This window comes from Malaclemys terrapin, chromosome 6 (assembly GCF_027887155.1).
Source record: "Malaclemys terrapin pileata isolate rMalTer1 chromosome 6, rMalTer1.hap1, whole genome shotgun sequence".
Classification (NCBI taxonomy): domain Eukaryota; kingdom Metazoa; phylum Chordata; order Testudines; family Emydidae; genus Malaclemys; species Malaclemys terrapin.
The window spans coordinates 108,496,157-108,513,316 of NC_071510.1; the positions used below are offsets into that span (position 1 = coordinate 108,496,157).

General features: G+C 41.5%; 1 protein-coding gene across 6 annotated transcripts in view; it reads right to left on the reverse strand.

The window, feature by feature from the left end:
• Positions 1–17,160, reverse strand: part of NIPBL (NIPBL cohesin loading factor) — a 289,804-nt gene that overhangs the window by 79,726 nt on the left and 192,918 nt on the right. For all 6 annotated transcript variants that reach the window (XM_054031741.1, XM_054031737.1, XM_054031736.1 and 3 more), the window contains 5 exons: positions 12,592–12,792; positions 12,300–12,371; positions 12,118–12,207; positions 10,705–10,808; positions 8,872–8,958 (listed from right to left, as the gene is read on the reverse strand). In XM_054031741.1, the coding sequence (XP_053887716.1) occupies positions 8,872–8,958; positions 10,705–10,808; positions 12,118–12,207; positions 12,300–12,371; positions 12,592–12,792 (554 nt within the window). The remainder of the gene's footprint in view (positions 1–8,871; positions 8,959–10,704; positions 10,809–12,117; positions 12,208–12,299; positions 12,372–12,591; positions 12,793–17,160) is intronic.

A 17,160-nucleotide genomic window follows, 5' to 3' on the forward strand; every position in this document is an offset into this window, starting at 1 on the left:
GATCCACAGCACTGGCAGGAAGGCGTACATCAGGACTCCTGACCACAGAAGCAGGAAAGCCTCTGACAGGGACCCACTGTCCATCTCCTGGAGCAAACATCTGGCATTTCCTGTTCTGGTGGGACGTGAACAAGTCCACCTGGAGAGTCCCCAACTTTCGGAAGATCATACTGGCTGCCTCTGGATGGAACGACCACTCATGGCGAGACGAGAAGGAATTGCTGAGGCGATCTGCTAGCACATTCTTGGTCCCGGGCAGGTGCGTGCTTACCAGACAAATGGCATGCTGCACACAAAAGTCCCAAAGGCTGAGAGCTTCTTGGCAAAGAGCTGATGACCTGGCTCTGTCCTGCCTGTTGGTGTAATACATCTCGGTGGTATTGTCCGTGAGGACCTGCACCACCTTGCCCCTCAGGTGGGACAAGAACACCTGGCAGGCCAGGCAAACTGCTGACACTGATGTAAAGGGCCAGATCGTCCTGCAGCCAGTGGACTTAAGTGCTGAGCTCACTCAGGTGGGCTCCCCAGCCCAGGTTCGAAGCATCTGATATGAGGGTCAGTGACAAAGACGAGGCTGCGAAAGGAACACCTTCCAACACCGACTCAGGTTCAACCATCACTCCAGGGATGACAGGATGTGATCCAGTGCCCTGACTATCCAGTCTAGATAGTGTCTGTTGGGGATGTAAAGTGACGCCAGCCATGCTTGCAGAGGTTGGGGGCAGAGCCGGGCATGACTGATCACGTAAGTACAAGTGGCCATGTGGCTCAGCAACTGCAGGCAGGTGTAACCCATGGTGAGCGGCTGGTTCTTCACATGGGAGATCAGGTCCGACATGGCCTGAAAACACACCTCCAAAAGGAAGGCTCTGACTTGCATGGAGTCAAGAACCGTCCCTATGAACGCTATGCGTTGGACTAGCCTTAAAGTGGATTTTTTCTCGTTTATTAACAGGCTCAGGTCATGGCAGGTGGAACACACCCGATCGAGGCTTCTCTGCACTCGTTCCCGAGACCTGCCCTTGATGAGCAATCATCAAAATATGGGAAGATCTGGACCCCTTGATGTCTGAGGTAAGCAGCCACTAGTGCCATACATCTCAAGAAGACCCTTGGAGCCAACGAGAGGCCAAAGAGGAGTGTTGTAAATTGGAAATGGTGCTCACCCACTATAAAACAGAGGAAATGTCTGTGACCCTGGAATATGGAGATATGGAAATAGGTGTCCTTCAAGTCGAGAGCAGCGTACCAGTCTCTTGGATCCAGGGAGGGGATGATGGAGGCCAGGGAGACCATGCAAAACTTCAACATTTTGAGAGGCTTGTTCGGGTGTCCCCGGTCCAAAATGGCTCTGAAGCCCCCCTTTGCTTTCAGGATTAGGAAATAACAGAAGTAGAAACCTTTCCCTGTCATGTCCTGACAGACCTCCTCCACCATCCCCAAGCACAGGAGGTTTTCGACCTCTTAAACCAGGAGTTGCCTGTGAGAAGGGTCCCTGAAGTTCGATGGGTGGGAGGGACGGGGCGGCTGAAAACTGCAGGGTGTAACCTTGAGACACTATGTCCAACTCCCAACAGTCTAAGATGACTTGGAACCAGGCCGAACAGAAGGGATGAAGACGGTTGAGGAAAGAGCAGGGTGGATCCTGGGAGGTGACTGGGGAGTCACTCTCGACTGCACCCTCAAAACGAACATTTCTCGCCCCTGGGGTGTTTTGCCAGGCCTGGCTGTGCAGGTGAGTGGGAGGAGGAAGGGCGACAGTGGCTGAAACTAACATCTCTGTCCCTTCTCCTTGCAGACCTTGGATGAGACTGCCCAGGCTTAGGCAGCAGGGGTGACCGGAACTGCTTTCTCGCAGGCTGAGGTGTATGCATGCCCAGCGAGTGAAGGGTGGTCCTGGTGTCCTTTAAGCCCATGCAGCCTCACATCCGTCTGGTCTGAAAAAAGACCATTCCCCTCAAATGGGAGGTCCTAGATGGAGGTCTGCATTTCTTGTGAGAGCCTGGTGGTCTGAAGCCAGGAGCTGCGCCTCATTACCACTACATCCCATGCCATCTGGAGGGAGCACCTGGCAGTCGCAGTGCCCTCCTCCATCAGGGTGCCAAATTCTTGGGACAAACCCTGTGGCAGGGACTCCTTGAACTTATGGAGGGAGTCCCATAAGTTAAAATTGTATCAGTCCAAGAGGGCCTGATGGTTTGCCACCCAGAACTGCAAACTGGCTGTTGAATATTTTTTTTTTCCTCCAAACAGGTCCAACTATTTGGCCTCTGTTTGTCTCTTTCATTGGCCACAGAAACCACAAGCGAGCCCGGGGGAGGGTGGGTGTAGAGGTATTCAAACCCCTCGGCCAGAACAAAGTATTTATTTTTGGCCCTTTTTGAGGTGGGAGGAATGGAGGAAAGAGTTTGCCAGAGGCCCTTGGCAATCTTGAGGACACCATCATACACTGGTAGTGCAACATGGGTTGGGGTAGAGGCTGACAGGACATTAAAAAAGGTGTCTGCCTGCCCAGACATTTCCTCACCTCCACGTCCAATTTCTCGGCCACCTGACGAAGCAGGGCCTTGTGTTCTTTAAAATCGTCCGGCGGGCTGGCCCTCAAGGGTCCCACAACTGCCACATCTGGGGACAAAGACGATAACTGCCCCGAGTGCGCCTCATGCACCGAGCCTGGTGCCATCAGCTGTTGCTCGGAGGCAGTGGCCAATGAGTGGTGTGAAGGGAGCATTGCCATAACCGGCACTCTCCATGCGCTTCAATAAGGCCAAAGTACTGGCCAGTGGCCGTGTTGTTAAGTCGGCACTGTCAACACGGCTTCTGGTGCCCATTCGCTCCAGTGCTGTCTAGGTGAGGGGCTAAACTGAACTTCCGTGCTGGAGGAATCCTCTTTCAGTGACCCCGGTGGGACCGTGGATGCCTGGGTTTGTTTGCTGACCGTTACCATCGGAGACTGGTGCCGGTGCAGGGGGAACAGAAATGCGATGGGGAGCACTCCCATGAGGAGGTGACCAGGACCTGTGCTGAGAAGATGACCGGCAGGAGGGCGAATGGCACTGGTTGTACTGAGACCAGTGTCTTCCCCTAGGCAATTAGTGTCAAGATGGCGGAGGCTGCGAACGCAGTGCAGTGACTGAGGGCGAGCCACAGAGGGTCTGTGCTGTGATTCTAGCGATACGCGGTACGTAGGTGGAGAGTGCTGCTTTGTCTTGAGAGATCAGCGGCACTCCACTGGCCCGAGGGGTTTTAGCGGCTGGCTTGCCCTTGTGGGGATTTGCCGGATCCTGAGGCATGTGCTGCTTCAGTAGTGCGGGCAGAGGCTTGTGCTCTCTTGGTGCTGGGGGAGCTTGTGTAGGTGTTGGTGCCATCAGGGGTTTATGTCCCATACTGCTCCCAGGAGTCAGTGGTGGACCTTTCACAGGAGTAAGGAACCGACCGGGGAGGTATGGGTGCATGGCTCTTTTTGCCTGGTGCCAGGGAGCCATGGTTTTTGGTCTTCTTTTTGGGAACCGGCGATGGGGAATGCTGCTGGGTGGAGCCCGGTGCGCACTGCGCACCGAGGCTGAGGTACTTGGTGAGTCCTGGCAGGGCTGCACAGAGGCTGGACGCAGGGCAACTCCATGAGGAGAGCCTGTAACTGAATATCCAGCGGGGCTGAAAGTTTTTACAAATTCGGCACTTATCTCTAATGTGTGATTCCCCCAAGTACTTGAGGCAGTTGCTATGGGGGTCACTTACAGGCATAGACCTGTTTCAGTCTGTGCAGGGCTTAAACCCGGGAGACCTGGGCATGCCCCACCTGGGCGAAGTCGTCTAACTATACTTAGCAACTACTTAACACCAACTACTATAAACAAACTACTTACAAGGCCCTAAGGCTCGAAGTCAGTAGACGAAAAACCGCTAGCCCAGGGGTAGGCAACCTACGGCACGTGTGCCGAAGGTGGCACGCAAGCGGATTTTCAGTGGCACTCACACTGCCCGGGTCCTGACCACCAGTACGGGGGCTCTGCATTTTAATTTAATTTTAAATGAAGCTACTTAAACATTTTAAAAACCTTATTTATTTTACATACAACAATAGTGTAGTTATATATTATAGACTTATAGAAAGAGACCTTCTAAAAACATTAAAATGTATTACTGGCACGCGAAACCGTAAATTAGAATGAATAAATGAAGACTCGGCACACCACTTCTGAAAGGTTGCCGACCCCTGCGCTAGCCCTTGCAATGCAAGGAAAGGTGCTCTGTCTAACCACCACAGGTGGTAAGAAAGAACTGAGAGGGCATAGGGTCAGCAGCGCCTGGTATACCAGCACATGAGCATGGCACTCAAGGTGCTGCCCCTGCCTGTCCCATGGATACCACTAATGCAAAAATCTCCAACGACTGCACACGTGGGCACGCACACACCTAGAATGGAATTGACATGAGAAAACACTCCAAGAAGAACAGTATTTCCTTTCTCCCAGCTTTTGAACCTACCCAAAGCCCTAGGCATTTTCTCTTCTGACTTGTCTATTTAGATTCAGTTAAAGGCAGGAGCACTCTCTTCTGGGTATTTACAGCATCTAGCATAACAAAGGCATAACCTCTATGGGGCTCACTAACCACTACTAAAATACAACTAATATTATCAATAGTAAAACCAGTGGGAATTTTTTCCTAACATTCTCTAGCATAGATATGGTCTTAGTGAGAGACTGACTAGGGAAATAAACTCTGGGTCACATATAGGGTAGTGCAGCACAGCATTGCTAAGTTGTTTCCAAAATCTTATATTTTGAGATAAATCTTTGTAACATTTTAGCGTTGAGTATATTTCATAATGGAGTTGCAGATTCAGTATTTTGAGTATACCTGAGGGGTATATTTGAAAATGTAAAGGAGACCTGCAAAGATTTGTTAGAAAAATTGGGCTTTCCTTCTTTATAATCCTTTTCTGCTTTATAGTGTATAAAGAAAGACCTGAAAGGTGATTTTTTAAATTTATTTAAAATTTCTTCCCTGCTTCCTTTTTAATTCAACTTAAGTATCAGGAACGTCAAATCTACTCTTCTCTGGTTTTTCTAATGAACCCCTCAGAGATATCAGGAATCTTAACTGCTGACTGAGTGGACTGATAAAGTTTGCGGATGATACGAAGGTGGGAGGCGTTGCCAATTCGGAGGAGGATAGGGATATTCTGCAGGGAGACTTGAATGAGCTTGTGAATTGGAGTATCAGAAATAGGATGAAATTTAATAGTGAAAAGTGTAAGGTGATGCATTTAGGGATGACTAACTACAATTTTAGTTACAAGCTGGGGACGCATTGGTTAGAAGTAACGGAAGAGGAGAAGGACCTAGGGGTTCTTGTAGACTGGAGGATGACTATGAGTCGACAATGTGACGTGGCGGTGAAAAAAGCCAATGCGGGCTTGGGATGCATTCGGCGAGGTATATCTAGTAGGGATAAAGAGGTGCTGCTTCCATTGTATAAGGCGCTGGTGAGACCTCATTTGGAGTACTGTGTGCAGTTCTGGTCTCCCATGTTTAAAAAAGATGAACTCAAATTAGAACGGGTGCAGAGAAGGGCCACTAGGATGATCAGAGGAATGGAAAACCTGTCGTATGAAAGGAGACTGGAGGAGCTCGGGTTGTTTAGTCTGACAAAACGAAGGCTGAGGGGGGATATGATTGCTCTCTTTAAATATATCAGAGGGATAAATACAAGGGAGGGAGAGGAATTATTCCAGCTTAGTACTAATGTGGACACGAGAACGAATGGCTATAAACTGGCCGTGGGGAAGTTTAGGCTTGAAATTAGACGAAGGTTTCTGACCGTCAGAGGGGTGAAATATTGGAACGGCCTTCCGAGGGAAACGGTGGGGGCGAGGGACCTGTCTGGTTTTAAGATTAAGTTAGATAAGTTTATGGAGGGAATGGTTTAATGGTAAAACACATTAGCTGAGGAATACCGAGCAATGGTAGGTAAATAGTATAATGGCTAACAAGGGTCAGGCTGGAGACTCTTGCCTACATGCTCGGGGTCTTACTGATCGCCATATTTGGGGTCGGGAAGGAATTTTCCTCCAGGGTAGATTGGCTGAGGCCCTGGAGGTTTTTCGCCTTCCTCCGCAGCATGGGGCAGGGATCGCTAGCAGGAGGGTTCTCTGCCAATTGAAGTCATTAAAACACAGGATTTGGGGACTTCATCAGCAGAGTCAAGGGAAGGGTAGGGACGGTTTTGTGGCCTGCAGCATGCAGGGGGTCAGACCAGATGATCATAATGGTCCCTTCTGACCTTAAAGTCTATGAGTCTATGACTCTTTGACAAAGGCTTCCTTTGTCCAAAGTGTTGATTAGTCATTCAAGTTAATTTGCATTAATAAAAATATAAAAACTCAAATTTTTCAACTAAAAATCCCTTGCCCTCTCAATTGCTCATCTTTCAATCTCTGGGCTCTCATGATGTTACCATATCACTAACTCTTCAGTCATCATGAAGGTAAGATTGGGCCTGAGTTTATTGGAACAAGCCACGCAGAAAACAAACTTTAAAAAAACAACAACAACAAAAATTCAGTCCTTTCTTCATACACAGTAAGAAAAAGTAGAAAAGGGAACAAGCAGCCTATTTTCTCCTCCACTTTGCAGGTCACTTTTAAAGACATTTTGGAACTGTGTACTGAAACATGAAGAAATCACCACCTATCTAAAAGAAAACTTAAATATTCTGATACATTTAATATGTTCATGTTTTTTTCAAGTGCAAATGCCTCCAATCCAAAGGCACATATATTAACTTTGGTCTATTACCATTTTCCTCAGGCCTGGTCTAGCTATACTTAAAAGTTTTGCCAAGATAGCCATGTTGAATAGGAGCGTGTGGAGCAAAAAACACTCTTAACCAACATACTCCGGAAAAGTCCCAGGTTAGTTCATTCAGGGAATTGATATAAGCTACACCAGCGGAATAACTCTTTTGCTGATATAAGCTGCATCTCTATTAGGTGAGTTTGCTGGTATAGCTATAGAAGAGTGACTAACTGCTTCAGACAGGTGTAACTCTCCTGCCCATAACAAATGTTAACAAATTCTGAGAAGGGGTAATCACAGAAAAGCCAATTTATTTTAAAAAGATGCCTGCACATTGGTACACTTCTATTAATTTTCCAAAAGAACCGAGGCTACCTTTTTGGTACATTGTTATATATATGTGTTATGTGATAGAAACAGTTAATAGCTGAAGTATTAATATTTTAGTTTATATATACAAAAACTATGACATTTTGCTACCTTGTCACAAAAATTAAATCTATTGAAAAAAGGAAAAATAAATAATTACAAGACATTTATGAACTAAACCGCCTCTAGAAAATAAGAATGGCCATACTGGGTCAGACAAAAGGTCCATCTAGCCCAGTATCCTGTCTTCTGACAGTGGCCAATGCCAGATGCTTCCGAGGGAATGAACAGAACAGGTAATCATCAAGTGATCCTGTTACCCATTCCCAGCTTCTGGCAAACAGAGGCTAGGGACACCATCCCCGTCCATCCTGGCTTAAAGCCATTCATGGATCTATCCTCCATGAACTGATCTAGTTCTTTTTTTTAACCCTGTTATAGTCTTGGCCTTCACAACATCCTCTGGCAAGGAGTTCCACAGGTTGACTGTGCATTGTGTGAAAAAATACTTCCTTTTGTTTGTTTTAAATCTGCTGCCTCTTAATTTCATTTGGTGGCCCCTAGTTCTTGTGTTATGAGAAGGAGAAATAACATATCCTTATTTACTTTCTCCGCACCAGTCATTTTATAGATCTCTCTCATATCCTCTCTTGGTCATCTCTTTTCCAGTCTGAAAAATCCCAGTCTTATTAATCTCTCCTCATATAGCAGCTGTTCCATACCCTCGATCATTCTTGTTGCCCCTTTCTGAACCTTTTCCAATTCCAATACATCTTTTTTGAGATGAGGTGACCACATCGGCATGCAGTATTCAAGATGTGGATGTACCATGAATTTATATAGAGGCAATATGACATTTTCTGTCTTATTATCGATTCCTTTCTTAATGATTCCCAACATCCTGTTCACTTTTTTGACTGCCGCTGCACATTGAACGGATGTTTTCAGAGACCTATCCACAATCACTCCAAGATTTCTTTCTTGAGTGCTAGCAGCTGATTTAGACTCCATCATTTTATATGTATAGTTGGGATTATGTTTTCAAATATGCATTAGAACATCTACCTAGAGATAGATATTCTAAAAGATCCTACGAAGAACTTTGAAAAATGCCCTGAAATCATGAATAATGTTTGGGGCGTTGGTTATAACCTTCACTCAATATTTAATGTAATTATGCAGGTGCTTAACTTTAAGCATGCGAGTAGATCCATCAAGGTCAAATTAAAATGCTTCCTCTCAATTCTGAATGGTGAGAATCTGCTTCACAGAAAAGCTCAGTTTTTTCCTATGGTATATGTGAAGTTTAATGGGCAGGTACTAAAGAAAGTTATGCTGGCTGCAAGTTTGCCAATTGCCAATGAAAATCAGAGAATGACGCTAATGTGTTAAATTATATTTTTCAAAACAGAACACAACCAATCTGCTCTATTTTTAAATGGTTAGTATTTTACAACAAGGAGAACACTGTAGAAACAATATAATTAGGCAAGTATTGACTAATACCTGTTGTGTTGCTTAAGGAATTATAGTAATTTGCAAACACTAAAATTTCACACCATATTATAATGTGAGCTAAATTAGAAATCCTTTACAGTTAAAAACAAAATTATTTTGGAAATATTACCACTGAGATTAAAATGAAAGTGCATATTTTAATCAAATATAGCGATGCCAACAACTATGCTCTGAAACTCACATGGTTTAGTAATGTAGAAAGCTTCGAGCCATCTTGAATATTCTTCTCCAAGATGTTCAGGACTTTCACTGTTTTATCTGTTGAAAGCTAAAATAAAAATACATGTATCAAAATAGCAGAAAGAGTATAAACAAATTATTTCTAAGTGGTTAAAAACAAATGTGTGCATGGAAAACAGGTCATACTGTGTAATTCTGTTGTAAACATTAGATTGTAAATACTTGGGGTAGGATCTTAATTTGTGTTTGTACAATCTCTAGCACAGTCAGGCCATGATCATGCCTGAGCATTCTGATCATATAATAAAACTAAATATGAAGTTATAATAATAATGGTGATGTCTGTGTAGAAATTAAAAACAAACAACAACATTCCATTAGTCTTCCGTTTGTTTTGTTTTGTTTTTTACAACACAAGGGGATTAGTAGTAGTTTCTAGTGGTTTGTCACTTTAATTTTACAATATAAAAATCTTGAATAAACCACAGTATGAAGTCAGTTTTCATGTTGCAATCAATTTTATAAGATGAATTCACTGAATTTTTCTCATCAAAATGTAATTTTAGAGATTTAGGTTAAATTCTTTATCATTAATTAGAACACTTTCCATAAAAAATGTTCACCCAGATTACACGTCAAACTAGAAAAATGTATGGGAATATGTTTAATTATGTATATCTGCCACTGCTATCTTCCCCAGTGCCAGGAATCAGAATTTGCCAAAACAAACCACTAATGATGAACCTTAGTTGGCTAGAGAAAGTTTTGTTTTTAATTTATTCTAAAGTTTATGGACAAGCACAAAACAATTTCAACACTGTTTTGGAACTGCTGCATATATATTTTATTCTCACAGGGGGACTGTGCTGAAAATAAAATAGTTCTACATGACCTACTCATGTTCTACAAAATTAAGACCAAGAAATGAGTGGAGCTTGCTGGCCCCTTTAATAATGGGAGCCACTAGTCCAGGTCCTACTGGAACTCAGTCCTTTAAGGCCACTGGTTTCTGGGAGATGTAGACCTCAAGTGACTGAGAGATCATGACTCATCAGGTGATATACAACCACTTTGTAAAAGAGCTGTTTGTGCTCAGTATGATGTAGAAACTGGCAAGAACTCCAGTCAGTAGAAACTGAGTCTAAAGAGACTTGTAGGGAGCAAGGGCTAATATCTGGGAAGGAGATGCACCCAGCCCAGGAAGAGGAGTGAGAACACTCGTGGATAAGGCCAGAAAGGAGGTCTAGAGCTGGGGCTATCGAAAACTAAGGAAGAGGTTCGTATACTAAGGAATCCAGAAGTCTTCATAAGAAGTGGCCCTGGAAACCCAGAGTGAGGATAGTAGTGAGGTTGAGAACAAAGAGCCTATAGTATAGAATCGCAGGGTTGGAGACCTATACTATGAAGAGAGTATTAATCTTAGAGAGATGATACCAATAACCTGCTTCAACAGGATAAACCCCAAAATTGAAGCCCAGGAGGGTATAAAAAGAAAGACATAGCCTGTTGAGGGCACAGATATTGTTTAGCCTAGGGAAGGGAACCCTGCATTAACAGGGACGTAAGGCTACTGGGCCTGGGGGGAAGGAAATCCAGTGAGATGCCTGGGAAAAAGACTGCTGTTGTACTCTGGAAAGGGTGGACTTTGTGACATCACCCTCTAGCTACATCATCTCAGTGAAACGAAGCACTGAGGTCCACTCACTGAAAGGAGGGAAACTGAGGTAAGCACATAACAGGAAGAAGTAAGAACACGATTACAGAGGGGAAATGTATTTTATACATTTAACGCTGAAATGTTATGTACATTTGCATTTTTAAGATCATGACATACCTTGTCCATAATGCCCATTGCCTTAATTTTTGCAGATTCACTACCCAACTCACTAAGTTGATGTTTTCCCAAAAGCAACTCCTGTGGAATCTCATCATCATCACCTTTAATAAAAAAAAAAAAAGTTTACATCCATTCCAATTAGGCTGCTTATTCTGATGCACAAATATGGATTTAGAAGCCTAAATTCAAGCACCCATTTCTGAAAATCCTTGGCCAAAGTATTTTAATATGTCCAGCTAAACAAGCAGTTCATTTAACCAATTAGAGAATCCCTTTGCCTCAAAAAATCAAAAAGAAAAATGGGTGTCATTCTACAATTAAACATTTTTGCACTATCAATGGATTAAAAATGTATATAACATCGCTGAATGTTTTATAAAATATCAATAACAATTTTCCCAACCCATATGAATTTAAGATTTCAAAACCATTTTTCCATTCCGAATTGTGACCCGATAACCCATCCTCTGCCTCCACCAAAAAAAAATCCGATTAGATCAAAACGTTTTGTTTCAATGTTAATACTTATATTTTAACCACTTTTGGTATAAATTAATTAAAATTTCAAAATGAAATGTCATTTCAAACCAAAAAATTGTTTGCAAAATATTGAAATGTGATATTTCAGTGTTTGAAGCTTTTCAAACATTGTTTCCAGCTGGGAGATTTTTCAAAACCAACCCTTTCCCACTAACAGTTTTGGTTTCAACAAATCAACATTTTCTGACAAAGTAAGTGTCATTGGAAAATTCCCAACCAGCTTTTTAGTTAAATTTCACTCAGTAGTTTGAAAAGCTACTGATTGCATACATAGGTTGTACAAGTGATTGTTTGTTTGTTTATTTTTTACAGAGGTAAGAGCTAGAAAAGATCTATTAGGTTATCCATATGCCAATACCCAACTGTTTGCTACAATACAGCTTCTAGTGCTTTAGGTGGGGTAGGGAGAGATTTTTGAAAGCACCTCAGGGATTTAGGAGCACAAGTTCCATTAGCTTTCAATGGGAGTTACGCTACTAAATACCTTAGGAGCATTCTCTCTCAAAACATCTTCAGTCCCCACTTCTGATGACCCATTAAGGGAGGTGTAATGCAGAAGATAATCACATTTGGGATAGATATTCTCCCCACCCCAGTAGCTTAAGGTTTGCATCTGTTGTGGTTTGTCTCTCTTCTAAGTCCTGCAAGGAACCAAGGTTGGAGGAAGAAGAGCAATTAGAGGGTAGAGGAGGCGCTTATCTGTGGTGGCAGCCAAAAAGGAGAAAGGAGACATTTCCCAGAGTGTACACCGGAGGCAGCCAAGTTACAAAGAAGAGGCTCTGAAATAAAATACTTAGATGCAAATTTTGTAAAGGCTTCATGTAGTTTTGTACAACAGAAACAGCAGTGGAGAAATTTCTGACATATTACCAAATGTAGTAAAATCCATGTCTTCCAGATTTTCCAAAATATTTTCTACTGAAGCAGTAAACCTCTTAAAAGTTGAAGAATCCATCATTTCTGGTGAAAAAGAAAAGTATATATAGTTGAGTTATATACAACAGACAACATAACCCAAAGAAAACAACAAATTCAACCTTCCGAAAAGTTACCTTCAGGTGTTAGTTTAGGTTCATAAGCCTTCCTTTTCTTTTGTTTTTCTTTTTTCTTCATTTTCCTAGCCACTAGTAAACAAATTCAGAGTTTAAAATGAAGATATCTGAAACAAATGCCTTTGTTCAGTTTCGTAAAATATTCTGTTGAAGTTGGATACATGAATATTAAAAGCCATGAACAACATTCTTTAGACTAGCCTATCCACATTTAATATGCTTATATTAAGAATGCATGGAAGGGTCATATTAATTATATAGAGTAAGATGTACTTTAATACTTATGAATTACCATCACTGAGGGGAGGAGGAGGAGAATAATCATCCATGTCCGAGTCTTCTGGAGTACGATTGCGATAACGGCTACTACCAGAAGTCCTTCTTCCTTCGTGATGACTGCTTCTCCTATGATCACCAGAACTTCTCTTATCATGCTCTTCATACTCCCAAGCTTTATCATCATCTCTGTCCTTTTTATGTCTTTTCCGAGACGCTAAAAATGAAGCAAGTTTTCATTAGATAAACTGAAATCAGAATGATTTACAAGTTTAAGCAAATTTGTGTACTATTGTTACATTAAGCCAGTGTGCATTATAAACCTATAACATTAAAAACCCAGCCATGCCATTATCCTAATAATATTTTTTGAAGAACGTATAAAGTCCATGCCTGAAACAGGAAGAGAAGCCTGTTAAATTCTTAAAATACTTACTCAGAATGCCTGCCCTTTTAAATAGAATAAGGGAGGGAAAGTTGTAGGGTAAGTTTTTCATAAGTGTGACTTGGGCTCCCAAGTTTCATTTTTATTAGGCATCTAGAACCCCAACTCTCATGGACTTTCAATGAGACTTGAGGCTCTGAATACCTACATCACTTTTGAAAATGGGATTTTGGAGTTTAAGTCAGTTAAAAGCCCATATTTTTAAAAGTATTTAGGTATTGTAATGCCTAACTGATTTAGAGGCCTAAATCTCATTTCAAAAGGGATTTAGACACCTAGGAAACCAGTGCTGTTCCTGGACAAAGGGCTAAACAGTGAGGTGGCAAAATGTGTATATTATACAAAATTACTCAAGATAGTTAAGTCCAAAGCAGACTGTGAAGAGTTACAAAGGGATCTCACAATACTGGGTGACTGGGCAACAAAATGGCGGATGAAATTCAATGTCGATAAATGCAAAGTAATGCACATTGAAAAACATAATCCCAATTATACATACAAAAGGGTAGGGACTAAATTAGCTGTTACCACTCAAGGAGGAGATCTTGGAGTCATCGTGGACAGTTCTCTGAAAACATCTGCTCAAGGTGCAGCGGCAGTCAAAAAAGCTAACAGAATGTTAGGAACCATTAGGAAAGGAATAGATAAGAAGAAAGAAAATATCATAATCCCACTATATAAAATCTAGGTTATGCCCACACCTTGAATACTGCGTGCAGTTATGGTTGCCTTGTCTCAAAAAAGATATATTAGAATTGGAAAAGGTACAGAGAAGGGCAACAAAGTGATTATGGGTATGGAACAGAGGAGCGACTAAAAACATTTGGACTGTTCAGTTTAGAAAAGAGAGGACTAAGGCAGGATATTTTACAGGTCTGTAAAAACGTGACCAATGTGGAGAAAGTGCACTTATTTACTCCTTCACATAACACACGAACCAGGGAGTCACCTGATGAAATTCATAGGCATCAGATTTAAAACAAACATAAAGAAGCACTACTTCACAGAATGCACAGTGCACATGTGGAACTCATTGCCAGGGGATGTTGTGAAGGCCAAAAGTATCACTGGTAAAAAAAATTAGGTAAGTTCATGGAAGACAGGTCTATCAATGGCTATTAGCCAAGATGGTCAGGGATTCCACCCCATACTCTGGGTGTCCCCAAACCTCTCATTGCCAGAAGCTGGGACTGGATGACAGAGGATGGATCACTCGATGATTGCCTGTTCTGTTCATTCCCTCTGAAGCATTTGGCACTGGCCACTGTCAGAAGACAGGATACTGGGCAAGATGAACCATTGGTCTGGTCCAGTATGGCCATTCTTCTATTTTTATGTCGTTAAATCCCATCACTGTCGAGCACAGCAGTGCCTAAATACCTTTAAAAAACTGGGTCTTAGGATTTTTTAAATTTTAATTGTGATACATTACACAAAACTCAATGTTCTGAAGGTGAGTAGCTAAAAGAAGGAAGCTAGAACCAGAACCCCAGAATGAGACTGTGGCTGAAACCATAGACATTAACGGTAGCCAGCAGAACTGACAATAGGACAAATATCCCACAGGCTAATCAAGCTCTGGTAGAAATCCAAACAGCTGAATAGTGATTAATTCCAAGCGAGATTGGTGCACTTATGAAACTGATAAAAATGGTTGAGAATGTGTGTGGCAGTGTTGGAAAGCTAGCAAAGCAATTGCCCATGAAACTACTTGGAGCCAAGGAAAGCAATCTGGGGTGCTTGGAAGTTGGGAGAAATACTGGAAGGGAAATAAGAGCTTGGGGAACTGTCCAGGCTCTGACACTTCTTAAAGGAATGACACTGTATAAACCTGAACTGCTGATTTAAAAAACAAAAACAAAAAGCCACTACCTTTTCAAAAGGCGCCAAACCTTTTGTGTCCTGTGGCACCTTTAAGACTAACAGATGTATTGGAGCATAAGCTTTCATTTGGGATCTGAAAACCAGGAAAGATCCTCCCTGGAATGTGCATCATCACTAGTAATAAAAGTTCTTCAGGCCATCTAGTCCAGCATTCTGTCTCTGATGGGGATAATATCAGTAGAGCTGGTTGGAAATCAGAATTTTTGGTTTGTGGGAAGTATTGACATTTCAAAATTTGTTTTCATCGCAAAGTAGAACAAAATTTCTTTATGAAAATGATGATTCTGAAATTGTTTCTTTTCCTATTTTTATTTTCACATTTCATAACAAATCAGTAATAATAATAATAATAATAATAATAATAATATGCCCTATGACTGATGTCATATGAAAATAATATACTTCCAATTTTATTGTTTTAAAACCATGGAGGGTAGCCACAACTTAGTATTGACAAACATTTTATCTTCTTTTCTAGATTAATCAGTGTTAAGTTGCAGCTCCCCTTACGACTTTTAGTACAATAAAACAAAAATAGAATATTTCAACTGTGTCATTATGTCATGTCAGTAGGAGTAGTGTATATTATGCACCACCACTACTGGCATGATAATTTGTAAAAATAATAAAAGTGTAAATATGAAAAACAAAACTATAAATGTTCAAAACAAAACTATTCTCCAAAATAAAAAAATTCTGAAATGAAACTGTTGAAAAAACATTTAGACAAAAAAATGTCCCACCAGTTTTAAAGTACCAGATACTTCTGAATAAGATGTAAAGACCATGCGAGTAGGCATAAGTGGGATAATCTGACCCCACATTAGGTCTCATCCTGATCTCTAAGAGGTAAAGCTTGATGTAAGACATGAAATAGGTTTAATATCCCTTCCAAAATTGTTTATCCAGAATTATAATTTTCTTGATATCCACATAAATACCCAATGCACTTTTTCAATCTTGTTAAGTTCTTGGCCTCAACAACTTCCCATCGCAATGAGTTCCACAGTTAAATCCAAGTTGTATGAAAAAATATTTTCTTTTATCCTTTTTGAATTTCCCACCTTTTAATTTAATTGAATGTTCCCTTTGTTCTTGTGTTAGGTGAAAAGAAAAAATTTCTTAGTCTACCTTCTCATTACGATTCATTACTTTATATACTTTTCTCACATCCTCACTTATTCATCTCCATGCTAAGGGAACAATTCCAATTCACTCCCTCTCTTCATACCAAAGTTTTTTCATGCTTTTGATTATTCTTTTCACTCTTCTCTGAACCCCCTCTAATTCTGCAATATCATTTCTGAAATGGCATGACCAGTACCATACACAGTACTCCAGATGAGGCTGCACCATTGATGTATAAAGGCATTACAAGAATTTGTATTATTCACCATTCTATTCTTTGTGCATCTTAACAGCTTTTTTGACTGGAGCTGCACACTGAGTAGAGATCTTCACTTAAGTTTCTACAATGTCACCCTGGCCCTTTCTTGAGTAGACAATTCATTTTGAACCCTGTAAGGTGTATGCGTTGTTTAAATTTTTCCTTGCAATGTGATTACTTTGTATTTATCAACATTCAATTACATTTGCCACTATGTTGCCCATTTACATGACTTTTTTAGGTCTTTCTGGATGTCCTCATAGTCTTTTCTGATCTGGACAAACATAAGTAACTTTGCATCACCTGTAAATTTTGCTACCTCACTACAGCCCCTCCATCCCCCCTCCCTCCTTTCCAGAATATATTAAACAACACAGAACCCAATATGGAATCTTACGGCAACCCTCTGTTAAACTTTTGCCATGATGAAGATTAACAGCCGGGTGCCTCAAGATTCTGTACATCATGGTCATAACAGCAGCCATTGGTGTCTTTAAAAAAAAGGTAGTGTACTCCTCTTTGGGTTTCCATCTGAATGTGGTGAGATTTCTCTATTAGAGTAGGTGATAGAATTGTCTGTGGTCTCAGACCCATGGGAGCTCAGTATCAGATTATAATACATGATTCTGATGACCAGCTTGCCTCTCCTCCCCCAAGTCACTTCCATTCAGGCTGATGTCAAAGGTTATCTCAAGAGCTGTTAGAACTAGAAGTAATTTTGATTTGTCCAAGCAATAATACCCTCCACCCCCAGAGGATGAGGCAGTCCAAGAAGGGCTGTGCCTGAGAAACTCACTGGGCACAAGGAGCCCAAGAGTCTCCATTTTTTTGTTTTCTTGTGTTTTCTGTTAAGAAAAGTGACAGTTTGT